At 40.2% G+C, this 22,730-nt stretch overlaps 2 protein-coding genes and 1 long non-coding RNA gene across 3 annotated transcripts; 1 reads left to right on the top strand and 2 right to left on the bottom strand.

The window, feature by feature from the left end:
• Window positions 1-3,282: 3,282 nt before the first annotated feature.
• Window positions 3,283-4,536, bottom strand: LOC140934850 (uncharacterized). Its single transcript, XM_073384413.1, has one exon. It carries the CDS (start codon window positions 4,364-4,366, stop codon window positions 3,605-3,607), a length of 762 nt encoding a protein of 253 aa, XP_073240514.1. The 5' UTR covers window positions 4,367-4,536; the 3' UTR covers window positions 3,283-3,604.
• Window positions 4,537-9,536: 5,000 nt separating this feature from the next.
• On the bottom strand, window positions 9,537-13,198 carry LOC140935752 (uncharacterized). The gene is made up of 2 exons (XR_012165250.1): window positions 12,779-13,198; window positions 9,537-10,581 (listed from the first exon to the last, which is right to left on the bottom strand). It is a non-coding gene; the product is annotated as an uncharacterized lncRNA (long non-coding RNA).
• Window positions 13,199-15,142: 1,944 nt separating this feature from the next.
• Window positions 15,143-17,400, top strand: LOC140935751 (G1/S-specific cyclin-D2-like). Its single transcript, XM_073385317.1, has 5 exons — window positions 15,143-15,602; window positions 15,699-15,914; window positions 16,145-16,298; window positions 16,558-16,706; window positions 17,168-17,400. The coding sequence occupies exons 1-5, from the start codon at window positions 15,408-15,410 to the stop codon at window positions 17,297-17,299; spliced, it is 846 nt and encodes a 281-aa protein (XP_073241418.1). The 5' UTR covers window positions 15,143-15,407; the 3' UTR covers window positions 17,300-17,400.
• The last annotated feature ends 5,330 nt before the right edge of the window (window positions 17,401-22,730 follow it).

The raw sequence follows: 22,730 nt of genomic DNA, 5'->3' as shown, positions 1-22,730 counted from the left end.
AAATTAAAGTAGGTAACTATGATAACCGAGATCTAAATGAGAAAGCTAGGAGTGTGTTATCCGAGGTTGAGCGTTTAATAATTACGCACATTCAAGTTCAGCACAACAGACATGATGAATTATAAGCCAAGACTAGAAGGGCGATGATTATTTGAATATAAAGATTAATTGACTCATAAAAGTTACAATTTTTTGACGGGAAGAGTAGAAAAGTAAACAACAGTTAATTATGATCGAGGCAAATTTACGTTCTGATGGTTTCCTTCTTTTAGGTCTCAGCCAGCCTGCGCCACAGACGCAACTAAACTCTGGTTAAGTCCGTCTGCGAAGTAACCTCGTTCCCAGGGTTCTCACGTTCTGGGCCTCTAGTTGAGTACGAGCTATGATTGGCCTGTTAAGAAAGGCATCGCCTATTTGCCAAATCAAGTCGAAAAGAAATTTGCCCTTACTTCCGGTAATTCGATGAGTTCGTTGGGGGCCCAGAATAGGGATCTATCCGCTTCATTTTTTCCTTACTTAAACGGTCGTTGCCACCATTTGTAACGAAGCCTTAAGTCATGATAGATGTATTATTTTCCCTGAATTAAGTTACAATAAGGCAAATAATACATTTTTGAATAGTCTCAGAAATAACGACGTTGAAGCCGAAGTTGAATTTACGTTAAAAGTTATAGAAAGGGCTAGGGTCACCTGTTATTGATGTAGCAGTTAAGAAAGACAGTTTGCTAGCGTGTGTACTTAAATATTTCAGAATTTTGGCGAGTCGGAGTGGTAGTGTAGTGGTAAGGGAGAGAGATAAGGATACGAAAGGTCCGGGTTTAATTCACCCTGGGTTTCGATTTTCTTTCTTTTTAATAGAAACACTCACAATAACAGTGTCCTAAGAATGGCAGCGACTGATTATGAAAAGGACAACTGCCTCGGCGTTCCTTCGCAGACGTTACTAACCGGAGTTAAATTAAGTCGCGACGCAGGCTAGGCCTCAGCAGACTTTTACTCGTTGCGTTTGCTTTTAGAATGGTACAGTTATTTGTACTAATTTCTTTTTATTTTACCTTGATTTACCTCCACCGTGGTCCAGTGGCAGTCGACAAGGAAGGCCTGTGTCCAACGACGAACATTCCACGGCTAAAACTGAATTTGCTCAAAGTTGTTTTTCTGTGAAACCTGTGTCAAGTTGACGCCATGTTTAGCGAAAACCGTGTTTAAACGAACACGAACGTCAATGAGTACCAAAACGTTTTTTTTTTTTAACTCTCTCTCCCTCTGTCTTTCTTTAAAACGAACCTCGACAAATCAGATAATACCTAGGATCAGGGGCACTTAACGACCGAATCTTTCCAAACACGTCAGAAATGTCTAAAATGGATTTTCCTCTGCTTTAGAACACTGTTTCGTTAATTTGGAGCTGCCCTAAAACACTGAAACTATCTATCTGCTCGGATGTTTTAGGGGAACTTTGGTCGTTTCGAAAGTTTTAGGGGGCTTTTTCGTCTCATCCGAAAGTTTTAGTTATCCTGACGGGTCTTGTCAAAACTGCGAGGACGTGAAGTAGCTGTACTTTCATAAGGGAATTTTAGGGGACGTTTTTCCTACCACATAATCACTAAATCTTTGTAATAAATGGTGAAAAATCCACTTCGAAGATCATAGGAAAGTTAATAGAAATACTCTGGGTGCCCCTCCTAGGATCTTATGCGCCGCAACGCACGGCTTACTACAGGTTTCGTTTTATTTGTTTCACTCGGTAATCATATAGGAGAAGGGTATCGGAAGTAAAATAGTTTTTAGCGGTTAACAATTGATAAAAGGGTAGTTTTATATCATTTTATTTATTTCATAACGTCAAATGCGTTTGAGAAAAAACTGAAAAGAACATTTTGATGAAATTGCATATAAGTCAGTAATATATTGATTAGATATTTTTGGTCACGGGATATAGTTTTGTAGATTTCCAAGTCATTTTTAAGGGATCCTGTTACTGTTCAGAATTTATAATTTTGATACAAGTCTAGCTAATATATTGGTAAAATAGCCACCGGTGTTGTTTTATCCAGTAAATTGTTTTCTCGTGAAGCAACGGCCACAGAGGCTTTCAAAACTCAACACAATCTTTCTTTTCACCCTTCTGACAGTCGGTCAAAAACACTCATCTTTATCTCGTTCTCACAAAGGGACGTGCCATGGTGTCCATATTACCTGGTGTCCATATTAAGCGGACAGTCAGAAAAAAAGGTCACGGACATGTGTTTTATTACTATAGGCTAAAGAAGACAAAAAAGAAGAAGGGTAGGAGGAATGATTGCTGCAAAAAGCAAAGGAAATTAAACCTTGTTCAGTAGGAGGCAGTAAAAATTATTAAAGGGCTGCAATACCAAGCAGTTCCTGAAAGGTGCAAATATTGGAAGAAAGAAGGGCTTGTCACAATCAAACATTCATTTCATGCCATTTTGCTACTGTTTTATAAGCAATAAAATCGTAACAACCAATGTTCAATGTTTTGAATTAGCACATGATTGTTACAAGGAAAATAGACAAAAAAGTGTACAGGTTACCAGTGTCCATAAAGTGGGGTTGACAATATATGACAGTTTGTGTCTCAGGACTCAGAAAAGTGTCCATTGTCCTAATTAACCGGTGTTGAGAAAAAATATATGAGCTTTTCATCAGGGCAAATGAAACTGTCTGCTTAATGACATGTGATTGTGATAGGAAAATTAAGACAGACAGTGCAGAGGTAACCAGTGCCTGTAACATGGGGTTGACAATGTATGACAGTTTGTGTCTCGGGACGCAGAAAAGTACCGGTATCCATTATCCTAATTAACCGGTGTTTAGAGAAAATGTATGAGCTTTTCATTAGGACAAACAAAACTGTCTGCTTAATACGAGGGTCCGTATTAAGTGAGTGTCCATAGAGCAGGGTTCCACTGTGCTCTAAAATGATGGGAATTTTTTGTTACTCAACTGATGTTTTTGAACCCTTTATGGGAGGAGGCCATTGGCAGCTACCCATTCGACTTTTACTTTAGAGCATGGCAGTTTTGTACCACGTGAACCGCTAGCTGCAAAGGGCCTATTAAAGTGAATTCTAGCCACTACTTTTCACTGGGGTTCTGTAGGTACCTAATCTAGGTGTTTTCTTAATTTCCCAATGAACACTCCGTTCACTTTCATGGGGCTGGGCAAGAGAGAATGGACTGGGCTTCTCACTACAGGTTTTTTTAAAAATATTTTTTATATATATACTTTCTAAAATGGTTACACAAGCCTCAACCTATTTGCTTGTAATAAATTACTATTGAATGCAGGCCACAACAATGTTTATACATTTTGGCCAGAACAACTATTCTCACTGCAGGCCAATGCATTATTTATCATAACTGGCTAAGAGAAAAAAAAAAACAGCACCAGGCACACGGCAAAAACTATTGACGAGCCCTAATCGGAAACTCACAGGCAGATATTCTCAGATAGCTTATTGTGTAAAAGGTACAATTCTGGTCGTTCTGAGATATTACAACCGAAAGATTGTCAGAGTCAAAATCAGTTTTGAATTAGTTCCGGGTTTGGTACTTCCGGTTTTCTTCAAGAAAAGTCTCACTTAGATATGTTCTTTCATTGAACTATAAATAGCATGTGCCATCTTTTGGTAGCCATCCTCATTAAAATGCACATAATCACCCCAAAGTCTTACATCTCGCGGAAGTAGGATCTCGTTTGCCAAGTCGACAAGCACTACTTTGTTTGTGTTTTGAGCGGCGAAATCTCGGAGAAGGTCGTTCACTTTTGATTGTGTTCTGCTTAGATAATAACACCTTCCCGAACCCATGCATTCTCTATCGGGAATGGTGATCGCAACTGTTCTGGCTCCATAACTATGAGTCATGTTGTGAAGGTTTACTAAAGCGTAGAAAATAGATTTGAAGTCTCCCATCGAAGAACTATTTCTGTACTTTGACAAGTCGTTTGTCCCCCCAAGAATTATCACCCAGGTATATTTTGTTCTTGCATCTTGTAAGATTTTTTCTAACCGTGGAAACATTTGATCTACCACCCTTTCACCCGGAATCCCAGCGTTGTGAACTTCGAAGATTGGTAATATGTTCCTTCCAAGCAGTGTGTGATGATGAGAATCTAAGTGTTGTTGTAGTGTTATCGAATATGGATGCCGTTTTCTTCGTATTCCAGTGCTACCCGCGGTCAACGAATCGCCAAAAGACAAAATTCTGATAACCTGTTCCGTCTTCGGATGCTTAAAACTAGATCTTACTAAATATAAAACTGAAATTAAAACAATCGCGAAGAACACCCAGCCAAAAGCCACAAGAGGTCGTCGCTTGTTCCAAAGGTTACTCAGGAACATGCTTTCAGCGAAACTTGACGCATCCAGGTTACCGAAAAAAATCTTTGTTCCTTCGTAAATTAGACAATAAGCAGTAGAAAATTTCAGTCTGACAGGGGAGCAATCTGGAGTAGCCAAAGACCAGAATATTTTCCATCTCCGCAAAAGAGAAACGCAAATATATTTTCTCGCCTTCTTGATCACTCAACGTGTCACGCTTAGGCACCTGGCCGCTTAATTGCGACGAGTGGTTAGGGGAGGGGGGTGGGGATGCAACGTTTCTGTACCCTCTGTGCGGCAGATCGGATTTTCTGATACGTGTACATCCTCGGAGACCCAGGGGCAGATAAAGGGAGCGAGGGAAAGTCTAAACGGGCGAAAAAATATATATGGAACGAAGAAAAGTAAAGAATATTTTTCCGCCCGTTTAGACTTTCCCTCGTCCCCACTATCTGCCCCTGGGTCTCCGAGGATGATACGTGCAAAGCCGCCATAAAATTACCACTAGACACAAGCACAATTTTCCAACTCAACTTTAACCCGTCTCACAAATTGTTATCACGTGGTTGCATTTTCATTAAAATTAATTTCGGTCTCTGGTTGTTAGTATAGTACCATGACAATGGTGTGGGAAGGTCGGCGGGGAGAAAGCACGCCATTTTGCTTGAAAAAAATTATTTGAGAAAAGTTAAAGGGGTGTTTAATACATCGGTAAATGCACCGTTTTTCAGCTATTCCTTATTTGCCTTCCGTTCCTCTGCTTTGTTTTTCTATTTTGTATTGTTTGTCTTTGTTTTCTATTTGTTTTCGACATTTTATCCGCAGTACGCACGTGCGTACTTGCGTATAGGTAGCTACGCCTCTGGCTCGCCTATGACGTATTTTGTAAAAAAAGTCATTTAAAAATACTTCAGACTATTAAAACGTCAAGTATTCAAAAGTTGTAAAAAAAATGTAATTGTCTTTCTAAATTTGATTTCCGCAGTTTTGTTTATATTCTGAAGCTGTTGTCATTTGTCAAAGATGTACGAGTCTGACGCAGTAGACTCGATCTTCCGCTTCTATATTTTTTGTTTGGAAAGAGATATTCTTTCACTGATTTGCTTTCAGAATTGCCTTCCGTTCAACCATACAACGTGTATCAGCTAAAAACGGTCAGTGGACCGCCGACTCCCATAGTTTCTAAAATGCTCACCAAAGAAGACCATTTTTCGTAAACAACTTTTCCACATTCCCTTGTGTGGATGAGAACGTACCTTTTCAGAAGGCGATAACTGATACCAGTCTATCAGCGCGCGACATAAGTAAGTCAATTTGGATAAATATAACCTGGCCTGGTGCTAACTTCGTGGCTGGCACCCCTTGGCGAGGGTAAATAGGGCGCACGAATTAGTAACCCGAGTATCAGGCCTTCCTAAGGGGCTAGGGGAGAGGAGATTTTAGATTTTAGCTCTCTCCCTTTTTCGCTTCCATCTTTCCCCTTTTCCCCAGAAACGCCTGATACTCAGGCTAACGAATTAGAAAACGCGAGGTGTTCGAGAGAGGAAAGAAAAAGAGAAGAACGAATAGAGAAGACAGGCTAGAGACGGCGTAAAGAATACTGGGCAGGAAAAGAAAGCGACGGGGTGGGGGTAGTGAGAAAGGTTAATGGAGCTCTTCTCTTTCTCCTTTTTCCTTCTGCGTTTTCCCCCCGCTCTCCATTTCGCGTAACTCTAATCTATCTGAACGCCTACTCGCCTAGAACAAGCAAGCCACCAGAGGTATGACTCAGTGGACCAGTGAAATATCCTGCAGATTAGTCCATAGGGTGGGTTCCTTTGTATTATTGTTATTCACTGAATGAAGCCCTTTGAATATTGAATGGTTAGGCTTAAAATAGCTCTTCAAACAAAGACAGTCTTCTAAATTGGGTTCGCTATTACATTTGTAGTCCATCTGCCCGCTATTGTATTTGTAATTTAGAAATAGCTGTACCCATATTTTGCCATACTTTTTTTACTCTTCGTTGTTTAATTTAAACTCTTAAGAATAATTGAAAGAATACTCGTAAGGGTCATTAACGTTTTTAGCGTCTGTGTGGCTTGGTTTTTCAGTTAAACAGCTGCTGGATTGTAATAAGCAAATTTCACTTTTGTATGCTGGCATTGTTTGCCTGAAAAGCTCAGTTAGCTAAGCTCAGTTAGTTACAGTAGTCATCATCCTCGTTCCGTGGCAATTTTGACCTGGAAAACTGCAGGGGCATCCAACGAGACTATAGTTCTAAACCACTTAAACATAGCATTGTTTAAAGTCTTTTAGTATTCAAACGGTAGATATAGGAATATCTTTATCCCCTAAAAAGTTTTTATCTGTTCGGATTTCCTAGCTGAAAGTCTGGTGATCCGAAAATTATAGGGATAATTTTTCGAAAATTTAAGCCAGAAAAGGGGCTTTCGAAAATGCTAGGTGACCTTTTTAGGGTAAAATCCGTTAAAAGTGGGCAATTATATACCATGTTTTAGATGTTCGAAAATCCTAGGAGAGGTAGGCAAGCAAGCGAGGGGGTTTTACGACTAATGTTCCGAAAATTCTAGATCTCAAACATTCTTCCGAACAGATATTTTCCGAAAAACTGACGTTGGGTGCCCCTGAAACTGACAGGATAAGAAAAAAGCAGCGCTGACTCTTGAGTTTCGGCAGGAGTATTTTGACGGAGGACCGGCCGAAAGGCTGCCAATAGGCGAATGAGTCTGGCCCCGTATAATATGACCCTAACTTTCCTAAACCTTATCCCTAAACTTCAGTGTCATTGACCATTTATTCGGCGTTCCTTGGGGCAATTTTTTGCGGACAGGCGCTCCGCATTAAATCTGATCCCCGTACCGTTTAAATTGTCCAGTTGGCGGTTCTTTTGAGGTGCAAAACGGCTTCAGCTTTTCATCCCACAATATATGTAATTATTTGTTCTTAAGCGAACAAAGAATAACAAATTAGTTTTGTACAATGAACGGTTATTACTGACAAGGTGAGGCGACGTGGATAAAGAGCGAGCATTTTTTACTGTACGGAGATCTGTACGTGATGGAATTCGAATAAATAAACAGTCTTAAATGTGTTTACTTTACTGAAGTGAATAACAAGAAATTGAGGTCCTTTTTAAAAATACTTAGCACTCAAACATTTCAGCAAATAGCCTCTTGTTTATTAGAAGCGAAGCCCCTGATGAGGGTTAATGGGCAAATCAATTACTTATCCGACGTCCGACTGCTCTCAACCATGCCTTTAGTTTTTTTCTATATTTCTGATCCAGGCTCCAGTTGTTCAGAAGCTGGATAACGCCATCCAGTGGATAGCGTAATCGGTTTCCCCACTACTTATCCGGTGGATAGTGCTACATAGAATGTATCCAACGTTTGAACAACTGAGGCCTGAACACTAAGATCTAGCTTCTCGTCGCTGTTGGGCTGTTTGTCCAAGTGGTCGTTCAGGTCCTTGCATGCAAGACTTCACGGCTCGCTGACTTGTTTTGGGGATTATGAATGTTAAAAATACATCGAAGCTTTGACAAATAACCGTTATAAATGTAACCTTACTTTGACGAAAGTGTCAAATCCAAAGTTCATGTGAAATATTATTATTATTATTATCATTATTATTATTATGATAAGTAATAATCGTTATAGATAAAGCTCTCGTCACATCACGTGGTTTTCAGGGAGGTCGTCTCTAACCAAGATAAAATAATATATAAGATACTAAAAACTAATTGCAATTAGCTACGTGATATGTCACTTCTCTACACAATAGCTGTGGCCCAAATATAACGGTCTAAAAGGCTAAAAATGAAACGATGACAAAGTAAAAATTACTGAAACTTCTGCTGTGCTTGAAAATTTTACATGGCATAGATTTCCTTAGATTTCGTCTCGGGTTGAAAAACCATACCTTAGCTAGCAGGGGCGGATCTAGGGGAAGGGTGCAGAGGGTGCGCACCCCCCCCTGAGATGACCTGCGGTTTTCTAATACTACTGGTATTCTTCCAAAAAAAAAAACTATGTGGTTTATCGGTGTTGAAGTAGAGCAAGAGACGAGTGCACCCCCTCCTAAAAAAAATCCTGGATCCGCCCCAGGCTAGTGTGCGACAAAATTCCTGTTTGGGTGGTATCTGAAAGCAACCCCATTCCGGTGGGGTGTAAGGGGGTTTTGCTAGAATTTCGGCGGTTAAACGTGCGGGTTTTGGCTTGTACGTGTTGTTCTGGCCGCGGTTGTTCAAAAGCTGTATAGCGCTATCCACGGGATATGATAAGCATTACGAAAACCAATTGCGCTATCCAGTGGATAGTGCTATCCACCTTTCGAAAAACTGGGGCCAGGTTTCTAACTTCCTTTATTTTTATTGCGGTTACATTTTGAAACACGTTTGTGGATACATGGTTACTAAATCGCCTTAAAGTACCCTTAACAAGCTATCTAAGACATGATACAAACTTCTTCATATGCTTTGTACTTAACGACAAACGCTTTGAGGTGCCGCCTTAAGAGCCTTTTTTTGGCCTTTTTTTTTTCTTCCCCACGTACACCCCACGTAGTTTAAGGTTTGGTCAAGGTCGACTGCGGTCAAATGAGAAACATTTTTCGAAATTGTTGCCAACTTTTGAAGTTTGGGACTGTTTTTTTTGTTTGTTGGTTAAATCAACAAACTATTCTAACTGCACTAAGCTTTGCTTCAAGTTTGTAAGTTTGCATGATTTGCCATTCCTGACTCTGGTGAGTTTGTTCAATAAAAGTTCGTGCAATTAATTGCAACAGAGGGGGATAAACTGCTTATTTACGAGAAGTGATAGGTATATATTGTAGTTAATTTTTTATCTCAGGTAATTTTTGTTTTTCTTTTGTTTTGGGGTATGGAATGTATGCTCATGAAGTTGAAACAAAAGAAAAAGAAAAATTATACCAGAGATAAAAAAATTAACTACAACATATATACTGAAACTCACCCATCGACTATGAAATTTGCCGGGGACTTGTCCTTGCTGTAGGTGAATACCCAAAAAATTCAAATGGAAACCTGTCGCTGCTAAGATGTTTGTCAAGGAAATTAGGTCAGGGGCTTTATCAAGAGAAAAAGGCTTATTAATGATGTCTCCTAAAGAATGTTACTACTTAAACCAAACCTTGGAGATATGGAAAGAACTCATTCAGCAACATGGAACACTTGAAAATAACAATATTTATTTTAATCACTTCAATATATCGTGTACTCATGGTCTTGAAATACATAGCCAAAATTCGGAAGGACTTACTTGACAGACGATTTTTCTAAGAGCAAATTTTAAATGAAACATCGAAGGCATATTAAATATTTCAACCCGCACAAAATTAAGCATTTGAATAATCATTCCAGACAATTAAAGAAGGTAAAACATTTTAAGTGTGGGTGGATAATCACATGGAACGTCATGACCTGGTCTAAACTATGTCAAATTACATTCTGGAACTCTTTTCTCGGAAATCTATAGCCCACACACGATATATAATGCCACTTGAACTTATGGCAATACCTCCAAACTTTCTCATCCTCTCTTAAATTTTATTTTGCTGGTCATGACTACAAGAAAAATCCTTCAATCTCTGCGGTTGGCTTCTGGCAACCCACACTTGATTGCACACGCTGTGGCGAGCGCTGTCACGTCGTGGGACAGTCTTGCGCAGTGTCATGGGACACGCACACTGCAGCACGAGCGATGTCATAGGACAGTTGCACCACAGGCAGCCCAAGCTCAATATGGGGTCGAGAGTTACTTTTCAGTAAATGGCCGTAGACATAAAAGATTTTTATTGAAATCCCGATAATAGATTCAAGAAGATATTTATTCGCAGAAGTTCTCAATATATAACAGTTCTTCCTACTTAATTCAAATGGTGTGCTCTTTCTTCCTGAGTGGTTAAATTTTTTTGATTCGATGCAATTTTAGCGATTTCTTGTACTGCATTTCAGTTCTTCACTGTTTTCTTAGCTTAGGCAAAAAAATCTAGTGAGGCAGTCTTGTCCTATTATTAAGTCACTCGTATGATTATATAACGCCTGAATTAAACTCCACTCAGTTCTTCGGTATTTTCCATAGTAAACTCTGACCTTCACCCGGCGGTTTTCGACGGCGGTTCATCAACTTCATGACCGTGAATTCTCAGTTCAATATAAATAGAAAGAATCCACTTCAACGGCTCCAAGATATTGATTCCATTAGCTCTTCTTTCTGCAAAAAAAGATAAAAATAAAACAACAATGAAAGAAGATTCATTAAAAGACGACCTCGATTTAAAGACAGTGGAATATGAGAGAATAAAATTAATCAGGCAAGACAAAAGGACAAATAGTTTTGTGACAGCCTAAATCTGTTGGCCTAATTCAACATAATCGCAATATGTTTTCTTTAAAGATTTGTCTGCCATGAAGTTTTAATCTGATATAGCACCTGAGAGCAATCTCGTTATTGCATTGTAGCTTAGTGAAAATTTCCAGAAGCAGGGGCTATAAATTGATCGTAAGGCAGCCGGCCTCTATACTGCATTATTCTAGCAGGAGTTATAGGCTAGACAGGAACGACTGTGAAACTATCGTCGAAATATTAAAAGTATTACAGCTTTCTGTAATCACTTTTCAAAGCAAATACTAATACTTGACAGAATTCGCCCGGTTCACCGAGAAACGTGCTGATGATTCTAAAACGCCTGGGGACTGGCTAAAAGCGTTTTCAGTGTCAAACGTCGCTGAAACGTCCTCACTCCGTCTGCGAACTCGACGGATCTTAAGAGAAAAGGCGGCCGGACTGCTAGCAGTCTAGGGGAACCACAGTGTCCTTATACAAGGGGCTAATGCGGTTGCAGACATTGACTGTAATACTATAATTAGAACCAATCAATTTTTATTAATTCCTTCGTGGGCTTTGGATTTATCAGTATGTTTCTATCGTTCTCAGCAAGGCTAAAGCCTAATTGAAAAGTCTGGCATAAAGAACAACAAACATGAAAATCTGCGGAAACGTGTATAAAAACTTCTATCATACGATAAAATCTCCAAAGCGACTGACGCGGGTCTTCATCCGGGGTTCCCCTAAGACCGGATCGGGATGAGCAGGGGACAAAAAAGGCGGCCGGAAAACACCAAAAACAAAGCCGTGTACAGATGAGACTCAAAACAATCAAAAGGAGTGTTTACTCAAACTAGTATCGTGGTTTACCTTAATTACTGAACTGAATGCTAGCCCTGGACAGCAGCACAAGCTTGACTGGTATATCATTTTTCTATCGAGTCTCTTTGTCGTTGTTTTACTGTCGCGAGCAATAATTTATGTACCCTCTCTCCCGAGTCTCATCCGGATGCCGGGTTCCGATAGAGGGGGAGGGCGGAGAACACCCTTGCCGTGCAAACCGTTAACTGATATAGAATCTCCGTTCTGTTGTTGTACCAGGGATTCTCTGTGCTTCAGACGGAGTGACGGAGAAATTAAGGCCAATCCGCAATACTAGCCATTTATTTCGGCTCTATGATCAACTGAGGTGTATTTTCCGTTGACGATTTAGTTACGTTGTTTGTGTTAAGTCGTTCCTTTGTGCCTGATGAATGAACATAAACTACAACGAGCACACATTTGTGTGTCGAAAAACATCCAAATCCGACACAGACAGCAATCTCTTTCCCCAAGGTAAACTGGAGATTGAAAACTGAAATGAAAGTGTTTGCACCGCGAAAGTGAAGGGCCGCACGCGTTGCCAAAATCCAAAGTCGAAATCAAAAGGGATTTGTGATAAAATCTGCAATATCGGGTAGCCAGTGTGTTTATTCTATTGGGAGCTTTCTCGTTGATTGTCTCATCCGGCTTAGAGAGAAGGGTTAAAAATAAGCAATCGATACAGTATACCAACAATCCGGACGTATCTTAAACCCGCAATGGGGTTAATATATAGACTCGATCAGTAATTATTAGATTTTTTTAAAAGGTGATGGAGATTTGATTGAGACAGAGCCCTCCTCTTTTTAGACTGGTACTCCATGATAAGGATTATCTAACGCGTTCCAGGCCTCGCTAAACGCTACAGGTGCCAAGAAAAACTCTTCCGTATTTGCCAAGTCTTTTTTGGATGAAAAACAGTGGTTGTTTCAAAACAGACAGGTACCAGTTTGTTTTGGTGCTCAACTTTCCCGCGCGGATTAAGCCGGTATGCGGAGAAGAGCTGAGGAAAAACACATGCACCCTGGTATGTTAACCGCTGTGTCCCACTTAGAGGAAAACAAACAGTGACGTTGTCATATCATTGGCTGTACATGATATCGAAAGGGAACGGGTTCTCAAAGGGAACGATATACACGACAGAATTGTTTTCTCAGCTTGAGTGATAGGTTTCCCACGTAGAACCATTAGCACTGAATTAGTATCGATATTCAAGAATCACCTCAATTTTCCGTGAACTTCGTGTTTCCCTTTTCGACCCTTAATCACTGAAGTGGAATGCATGGACATTCGAGCCACGACTGATTCAATCGAGACTCAATGACTTAGCACTGAGCTATGAGTTTGCTTGCCATGTCGCTGTTGCTTTTTGCCTTTGCTTGTCCACATTCCGATCCTTCTGTACTCTTTAGTTATATAACAGGAAAAACTGAATGCATTTGATGCAATACCGCGCTATTTTTATCCTGGCATTACATAAAAGAAATGACCCTTCTTGAGTAATGGCTGATCACTCGCCCATACACGATACAAAGCACAGTGACTCGCATGAAAATCCGAATAAAGCATGGCTTTTCCAAGGTACTGCAAAAGGTAGAGCCCCTACAAATGGATACCATAAAAGAAAGAACAAGCAGTTTAAAGAAATATGCCCAGCTAGAAACAGCTGCTGGAGGGTGAAAGGTCATTGGCATATACCACACAAAAACGAAATTCACAGCCGCTCATGAGTACTGATTAATATCATCTTTTGGCGCAAAAAATAACTGTTATGTCAACATTTCTTTCTTGTTACGGAAAAAGGATCATTCAGAAACTTAACACGCCTGTGAAAAAGGAACAAACCTCGAGAAAGATTTATCTTTCTCTTTCCGGCTCCCTCAGTCCCTCTTGACCGATGGTTTGTACCGATGGTGGAATACGCTTATTTTCGACTTCTGCTACGCAGGCTAATTTCTTCACGAACTAAACATGTTTAAAACGCGCGTTTAAAGACATTGCAACAGCTAATCGCCATGCTTACTTAAACTTATCAGCACGGTCAACGCTCCGTGTGCAAGTCAGTGCGAACACTCGCGGTGTTATTAAGAACTGAACACGCAAAATGTTTTAAATAGTAAGGCCCTTAATTATGCTTCACCTGCGTGGTAAATGCGTAAGAACTCAAAGGTATATTTTTAACAAGACATGATTTTGCTTTCCAGAGACAATCTTGACGTAATTTGCACTATGTCAGCCGCCCAAACCAATCATTCACTCAAGTGGATGATTGGGAATTTCGCGAAATTTCTTTCGTTTTTTTTTTTTTTTTTTGAGTTGCAAGTCCATTAACCAGTGCGATACCGTCAGCAAAAAGCAAAAAGGATCTTTACTCCGGATGTATGGAATTACTCAACGACGAAACAATATCCACAGGCATTTTGGCTTTGCACTATAGTTTGAAGAGTTTATCAATCATTCATATTGTTTTTTGCTGGATTGTTGTATCGTGTACGGTATTGTTTCATGACCCGAGGTGACCGAAAAATCAATACCAATTTGCACTTTCATACAAAAAAACGCCATGCGGGTAGTTGTCCTTATATAATTTAAACAGCTTCTGTTGATTTGAATTGAGGGACCAGAATTTTCCAATATTCGTTCTGTTTTTTCATAGAGCTTGATTCGTGATTGCATCATCATTTCCAAGAAAATGAGAAAGTGAAAAACTCTCTCATTTCAAGCTTCTATTTTACAAGAATGTTAATCATCTTCCAGCCTTTGAGCACCAAGGTAAAGTATAAAGAACGTATATGCCCCGATGCAATCCAATCCAATAAATCTTGAGCATTTGCTTCGTCTTTTGGCTTTTTTGATTTCGGTTTTTACGTTGGATTTGGACATATATAACTCTATTTATTAAGGGAATTAAAACAAAAGATTACCAATCAACCGTGGAACTTTACATACAGTTTACCTTGGCTGAAAACCTATAACCTTGCGCAAGATATAATTACGAATTTTTGGTCTAATTTTGCTGTCCTTGGAAAACTCAGCTGGCAGATTGGAAATGGGAAGTAAATATTTGGGCATAAATACTGGCCAGGAACCTGTCAATAAAGGCTTGCATTGAAATTCAATCGACAAAACTTCTTAGGTGTCAACACTCATTTTACCGTTACGGACTGCTGGCTTTGTGTGACGGAACGCTTGGAATTCAACACACTGTCGATAAACTCCGCCCAGTGATGATTCATTATTAGAAAAAGGGTCTTTTGCGGAAAAATGAGAGTCGCTTGGACTATCATATGAAGTCTGGAACGAATGCCTGCATCATATTTGCGCTAGGGCCAAAGATCTTGATGAAAATCTTGATTACACGGTCGGTTTGATGTTGTGTCCGATCGTTTCCGGTCCAGTGAAGGGTTTTGCGGTTAAAAAAGGCATTGCCGCTCGTTACTGATTGGTCCTCATTTGAAAGGCAGGAAGCTATCAAAATGCACGTTGCTTAGCGAATCACAAAATCTACCCAGCAACGTAGCGACGTTGATCTGCATATGCGAAATGACAGGTTGTCACTAGGGTATAAAATTTGCAAAATCCTGAAGTACGGCTCTTTCTGCACCTAGCTCAGTATCATCACAGGCTGATAATCTGAGCCAGTTGCGCCGGGGGTCAGTCTCGCAGAGGCCACACGCGCTAGCCAAGAAGCAGCAGCATTCCTTCACTATCACGAAGTGTCTGCTGCTGTGTTCAAGGCCTGTGTGCTCAAACTGGCTTTGCCTCACAGCCCCGGCGCTGTCCATTTCAGCGTTGACAATTCCTCTACTGCGCGAACCTAACTTCCGTCGTGGAACACTGCTTGATCCAGCATGGAGCTTCTGTGTTGTGAGGGACCAAGGGTTCGCTATGCGTATCAGGATCCGGTCCTGCTTCAAGACGAACGCGTTCTTCGAAATCTACTTACCTGCGAGGATAAATACATCCCCAGTTGTCGATATTTCAACATTGTACAGAAGGAGATTGAACCTCACATGAGGCGCATGGTTACATCATGGATGCTCGAGGTAAATAAATACCCTGCTCTTTCCTTCATTATAAATAGATCAACTTACTCAAAGTTGATGCAGTGTCGCTGAATTGCCCTAATTTTGTCCTTTTAGGTTTGCGAGGAGCAAATGTGTGAGGAAGAAGTATTTCCCTTGGCCGTGAACTATTTAGACCGTTTTTTGTCGGTTGTGCCAACAAGAAAATGTCAACTTCAATTGCTTGGTGCAGTGTGTATGTTTATCGCCAGCAAGCTTAAAGAAACGTCGCCGCTGCCAGCTGAAAAACTGTGTATTTATACAGATAACTCGATCACTTGTCAAGAATTATTGGTAAGATTAAAGAAAGTGTCTCATATAATAATATATAGGTCATTCATTTTTTATTCGCTAGCTCGTGCTTTGCGGTCACGAGCGCGATTTTCCGTGATTGTTCTCAAATTATTTTTAACCATCACTTTCAGTATTTGTTTTCTCCCTGTCATGTTGGATTTCACGCGCACGAATCTTTTTACTTAATTTGAAAGCTCACTGTTGTTTTTGTTCTTATTGCTATCTTTTAGGATTGGGAAATTCTAGTACTCGGAAAGCTTAAATGGGATCTCTCAGCTGTGACTCCATACGACTTTCTAGAACAGATCTTTTCTCGTCTTTCTCTTCCCAACGTCAGTGTGATCCGAAAGCATGCCGCAACTTTCATCGCTTTGTGCTGTACAGGTACGTTAATGAAAGAACCGACGTTATTATTAAATTTATCCATGCAAAGATAAGGATTTAATCCTTTGAAAAAGTCTGCAAGCTTGCCCACGTCAAAGTTTGCAGACATGGATGCCCTTTTACCCTTAAATGAATTTAATTAAGTTCTTTTTCAACAAAACTGCGTCATTAACTCTTTGGTTTCTGTGGCGTATCGTGAAAGATAAAGCTTGAATATTTCACTGATTCGTTTTTCCTTTTTTACGCTTTTGTATGGCAGATGAGAAGTTCTTGATGTATCCGCCGTCCATGCTTGCTGCAGCCTCGGTTTGTGCGGCGTTTACTGGTCTCGCAACAGAAGAACAAAAAAGCGTATGGACAAGACCAATGCTCTTTTCGTTTCTTCAAGGACTAACCAACATTGAACCGGTAAGAATAGGAAAAAATAGAGGAAAAAATAATGACGGTAAAAGAGTTTTAAAAGAATTCCCTTTTCAGCTGAGCCCCTAGTTTTGATAAGGTGTGCCAAAGATAGCTAGTACCACTGCAAAAAAATGACAGAGCTGCTGGAACAAACAAATAACAAAGAAAACCTTTTCATGATATTTTCAAATCATACTGCAGGCCAAATTCACGTGCCATTCATGTGACTTTTTCATTCGGTTGCCTTTTTATTAATATTTTTGCCATTTTTTTTTTCTTCACTCACAAATACCTAGCTACACAGCTACGCGAGCTATATTTGGCGCTGGCCACAGAAGATGCCAGAAGAGATATTTCTATTGAAAACAAAATACTCTCTCGCACTTAAGAGCGTTTCTTGAACAAACAGTCTCAGACGTGGAGTTTAGACTGAAACTTTTTCCGGTTTTCTTCTCTGATCCGCACAGGAATACCTCCAGTCCTGCCAAGAGCTTATGGAAGAAGTACTTCATTTTAATGTCACGGAACCTCCAACTTCAAAGGTCGAAAACGGATGTTCGCCGAGTACACCAACAGATTTGCAGGAAATCCATTTCTGACAGAGGCATTTTCGAGTTTGTCAAAAAACTTTTATTGTGTGTGCCTGCCTACCTTATGTGTGTAAATACTGTAAAATAAAGGATTGGAATTTGCTGAACAATCTCCTCCTGCGCCATTTCTTTTTTTCAACGTGTGCCTTGTCGGCTCCTGCATTGTTTTTGTGTCTTTTTTTCAACTGTCGAACGTGCGAATTATTAATCAGCGGTTCCTTTCTCGAATGGCGTTCGCGGCAACTTTCTGAGTGACCTGCTAACCGAAAGTCTAAGTTTACATTTGCAGTGTAAACGGCTTTAGGGCCTATCGAAAAAAGAAAGACATTCTTTAAGCGAAAGCAAACATAACAAATCCCCTGGCTTGAGTCCGAAATAACAACCAGGCTATTTTGTACCTGTTTGCGATGTCTTGTGTTTGTCAACCCACGCGCGGAAAAATGCGGTCATTTTATTTACACCCAAAGGAACGCCCTTAATTATCGTTCTCCAGCAGAATTTCGCGTGACTGCCAGCTTTTTTGACAGCATAAGTACGACAGGAAGGGAAACATCGTATTTTTTCAGGTGCGCTGAAGATATTCCATTGAGAACACGCGTCAATTAGGAAACAAATGTTTGTATTTCGATGGGTTTACGAGTTAACTCGTGTACTGCCAGTTGTACACCTGTTGGGACGCAAAAACACCACGTGGTAGAAATTCCATGCGATATTATGGAACCTTAAACTTTCCTCTTGCTGTATGAAAAACGCCGATTTTAATCTTAACTAAGTGATTCCCTGGTCAGGAGTAGAAGCATTATCATAAGCCTTGTCAGCTTCTTCTTCTTTCTACACCAAGGCTTAGCCTAGCAGTGAATTATTCCGGTTACACTTCGTTGATCGGTTAAACGCACGAAAATTTCTTTAAGTACAATGTTTTCCGCTACGGGTCAACGAGATTTGAAGAAGGGTTCTCTGGCGGGTGACCTAGTAGTAGAAAGACAAAAAAAGGGTTTTTTTTTGTTTAACCGATAACTTAAATGCCCAAATTAAAACAAGGCCAAGAATTCATTGTCTCAGTGGAAACCGTATTTATAAGACAAAGAAGATTTCTTTTTAGTTCCTAATGGCGCGACATGCAGAAATTATTAAGAACTTTAGGCAATCCCATCTAATCTTGTCCAGTTTTTGTCTATCCGGCTTTTATCAGGGTTTCTTACGTTTTTAGTTTCTCCGGGTCCTTTTCTTCAATTTCATAAGAGCATCTTTTTGAAAAAATGTCTCGCACAAATATTCTTAACGCGCAGAGTCGCCCAAGGTTTCAATGACAACTTTGAAAAAGTAGTTTGCTCTTTTTCGACTGCGAGTTCATGAAATCGTGTTTACTTAGCACATTCGTGCGTCAATTTTTGGTCCCTGATGATTTGACACTTTGATTATTCCTCGTGTAAAGCGGTTGAGCCATGTCAAGTCTGAAATAACTCGTCACCTTTTAAACGTTTGTCAGCATGCATTGATTTCCATGACTTAACTGTGTCTGTTTTAAATGTTATAAATGCCGTGTACTTTCCCCGAGTCCAAAAGAATCCTGAAGTGTTTATAGCGGATACCTACCAAGATCAACTGGTTGACTTCCAGTCCGGAGTGTTTTATTCAAACTTTATAAAAAAATCGAAACGCTTGCTTCTTTATTTTCTTAAAAAATGAGCGTTTTTCACTTTCATTTTTTGGAGACAAACCAGATATAAGAGTGGACAGCACTTAACAGAATAACCTGGCATTTCGCTTAGTTTTAGAACTTACTGTTTCGAATTTTTGGTGGTTGCGCCATATTATTTGGAAGAGACGTCGTGGAAACCTAGTGGGGATAAAACATTCGCCGTTCTTTCCATCGTGGATGTACCAATGGCAAGATCATGAGAACGCTTTGAATACATGCAGTACGTAAGAGAGCAACAAAGCCGCATCTGAAAAACCAGAGCATACGGTGAGACTATATCAGCTTTCTTTGGCTTGAGAAACGACTTAAATAACATCTCGATGAAATGATCGGACATGAAAATTTTATCAGTTTGTACAAAAATGATTAAGTTCAAGTGACCTCTTCTTAGTTATCAACGTCGAAATTTCAGTGATGATTATGTTGCACTGATCTCTGATACACTCGGTCGTAAACTTGCTGGTTTAAGAGTATAACGTCGCCGGGTTTCCTTACTCGACAAAATTTTAAGTGTGCCACAAGAACTGCGAGAAAAGCTATCCTTGTTGAAGTTTCGACTAAGTGCCCCTGGTTTTCAGTGTGTGATTGCAGAGGTCGAAAAAAAAATCGCGCCTTTTTTTAACCAATCAGGAAGGGAAGAAAAACCTGCCGACTTGTGAAGCTCGTTTTTCAGTTTCCGTGCTTGGTGTTATATAACTCTCCTCAACGCGTCGTAGCGTAGCACGCCTTCGGTCATTACATGTAATGCTGATCATCTGATTTCCGTTATCGTGCTCCATGCTTATACCTATAACTTGAAAAGAGATATAAAGGCGATGCCATTACTGCAAGATGGTCGGCCATTGTCATTTAGTGTCATTCAAGGTCAAGATCAGAATTCTCGGCTTCAACTCAGACAACACATGGCATTTCGTCAAAAAATCTTTGATGCAACTGACAAGTCTTTTCTGACTTTTCTTAAAGGACGAAGGATTCCTGTCAGTTATTGTTTTGGGACAGACTTTTGGCTATATTTAGTTAAATAAATAGGAAAAGTGCAGCATCGATTGAAAAAAGAATATAAAAGATACGCACTTCTCAGAGTTTAGTGTCTCAGCTGTCGGTTGCTATACACTGTATTTGTTGGATTACTGTTGCTCTGCAGTTTACGGTGAAAATTCCATTACACGTACAATAATGTGTGTGAAACTTGAAAAAGATAAGATCTGAAAATAAACTAATTTAAAGTAGCTCTCCAGTGGAAGGATTGAAGAGTCCTTGAAGAATTCAAGTACCCCGCGTTGAAGGTTCTAACTGAATGAAAAGAACACTTGTGCCGCGCGAGTGACTGGGAGTGAATCACGTTGCTGACTAAAAGTTATTGAAATTCGCAATCTAATATTGCACGTAGCTCTGGGGTCAAGGTATGAAAATTTCACATGGTCGAGGGATATGACTCGTGCATCCGTTCATATGCACTGCGTTATAGAACATGTGACACGAATTTAGAGTGTGTACTTGATTAATGTGGTTCTGAGCTTTACCGACAAGCCATGCTCTCTTTAATATAATAAAATCTCTACAAATGTGGTTGGAGCGGCTCGGCAGTTAGTGACGACCTCTTCACAATGCAGGCTACTCTCTAGAATCGTCGGGCCAACACAGGTCATTTTATATCTGACTATGTATATTTGAAAACCTCGATCGATAGTGAAGTGGCCATATTTCTATAACGAAATCAGGAAAAAACTCTAGTGGGATAATCTCTAACTGAGTTGTGACTGCATGCAATTCCAAAACTAGAAGCACTAGTTAACGCTTGTATTAACTGATCTAATGGTGGATGTAAAACTAATTACATTAATTATTTGCATTTTCTGTCAGACAGCTATATTTTCACAACGTTTTAATTTTCTCTTGCTGAAACCCCCGGCGACCTACCACGCGATGGTCATACATTTGCGTGCAAAAGATTTATAGCTACTTTCCACACGCCACTGAAATTCAATCGCGAAGATGTAGCATCTGTTCTGTGCCCAGGATAACAAAAACACGGCGCTAATTTTCAGTCCACAAAAGCTCACAATTTCTAAGCTAGTACCATCAGTTAACGCAAAAACACAGTTAGCATGCTTAGCCTTTTTTAAAACTTGTAAGAGTGACCAAACTGAAAGCTGAAGAGTTTCCGGCAGAGTTTGTCCCCTGGAACTCTTGAACAGAATAATAGAATGGGAATCACTGTTTTGGGAATGAGTTATATGGCGTATTGGCAAGGGAAAAATTTGTTAGTCATAATTACCGTGACTTTATTTTCCCGGCGCGTTGTAAAACCGCGAGTAGCTTTCTACTTTTCGTCAATGTCGCAATACCCTGCGAAAAGAAGCCTTTGCCAAATCTTCCTAGATAGGTCCAAGATCGAAGCGGAGCCTCTGCGTGCAGGGTAATATCGTGAGTGATTAGGTTAGACATGCAAAAAAAGTGGTTGTCGAATGTTTTTTTCCTCATAGAGCTTGAGTTGCTAAATATTACATGCAAATAGCCGGACAAAACTAGTATTTTAAAGAGTCTTGTCGGCGACTACACTCAACACCACTAGAGTGTTTGAAATAGCTGTGGATGTTTTGATTTTGAGTTTTGTTAGTTGTAAATATCGAAAGATATTGGCTTTCTAACATCGTTTAACCACAGCAAATCTGAAGGAGGCTTTCACCACTGTTTCACACACGTGTTCCGCTCAACCGCATGGCTAGGCGGCTAAGATCATTCTTAGAACATCATAAGCCCTCCTGGTTCGAGTGTTAGAGTGGCTTTACTGGCGGCAGCGAGTTTCTAATAACGATAACTCTTGGCCGTGGTAGAGGGACAAAGAAGCCAAGGAACAAATTTGGAACTGCAAACTAGGCAATCGATGGGCAAGGTTGATTCGTTGTTGGACGTTGTGGTTCTATGAGGATTTAGTAACCACGCTTTTCCTGATCCAGAATACTAAGTAACCGCCCTTTCTGTCTTCTTTTTCGGTGATAATGTACCATACCGAGGCTTAGTGTGTGAAAGCTGTGCAGTTTCTTTATTTCACTTTATTTCGAGGGGAGATTATCATTCGTAATTGTATATCAGCTCTTCATAGCTGATCTGCGGTAGGACTGCTGCAGTCGATGTGTAACAAGTACGATAACTAAGCTATTAACTTGGTCTCAAGAGCGCTTTGTTGTTTTAAGGCACTTTTGTAAACTTTTCAGCAACACATTCGAAATCCAAAGGACACTCAAGAAAATAAATGACAAAAGGCTGGGCATGAAAACTCTTCATGTTCATAAAATGTTTTGTGTCAAAAAAAGTTAGCTATTTTGATAATTAAAGCTCAGAGCCTCTAACCGGCTTTACGCCCTTCTCTGGCGTTCGTCTCTGCGCACGGATCTTGAAAATTTGACACCGGCCGCCGGAGACAGGGCACCGACCAGTGAAAAATTTTTGTTGTCTGCCAAGCAATCAGTTGTAATGAGGTGAACAGATAAGATTAGCCTGCGTTGGAAGTGGTGGGCACAAGAAAAGACGGGTGCGTACCCGTTCTCTCTTTCACCCACTACTTCCAAGCGCCTGCTACGCAGGATAAGATAAGATAAGAAACGAAAAGAAAAATTAATGGGTCGTACGGCTGGGTCCCTACGTTCGATGAATGACAAAGCCAAGGGCTCTATAGTATTCACGACTACAGAGGAAGTGTCCGAGTCAAGGAACACGTTCATTTCATGCGAGATT

Source organism: Porites lutea, chromosome 4 (assembly GCF_958299795.1).
Source record: "Porites lutea chromosome 4, jaPorLute2.1, whole genome shotgun sequence".
NCBI classification, from domain to species: Eukaryota; Metazoa; Cnidaria; class Anthozoa; order Scleractinia; family Poritidae; genus Porites; species Porites lutea.
Note: the sequence above shows the minus strand (reverse complement) of the source record. Positions and strands in the feature narration are given on the sequence as shown.

Bases quoted from the DNA above. Each gene is read 5' to 3' on its own strand.
- LOC140934850 (XM_073384413.1), bottom strand. From the start codon at position 4,366: ATGTTCCTGAGTAACCTTTGGAACAAGCGACGACCTCTTGTGGCTTTT.
- LOC140935751 (XM_073385317.1), top strand. From the start codon at position 15,408: ATGGAGCTTCTGTGTTGTGAGGGACCAAGGGTTCGCTATGCGTATCAG. The intron at 15,603-15,698 runs GTAAATAAATAC...TTGTCCTTTTAG, and splicing joins TTACATCATGGATGCTCGAG to GTTTGCGAGGAGCAAATGTG. The intron at 15,915-16,144 runs GTAAGATTAAAG...GCTATCTTTTAG, and splicing joins TCACTTGTCAAGAATTATTG to GATTGGGAAATTCTAGTACT.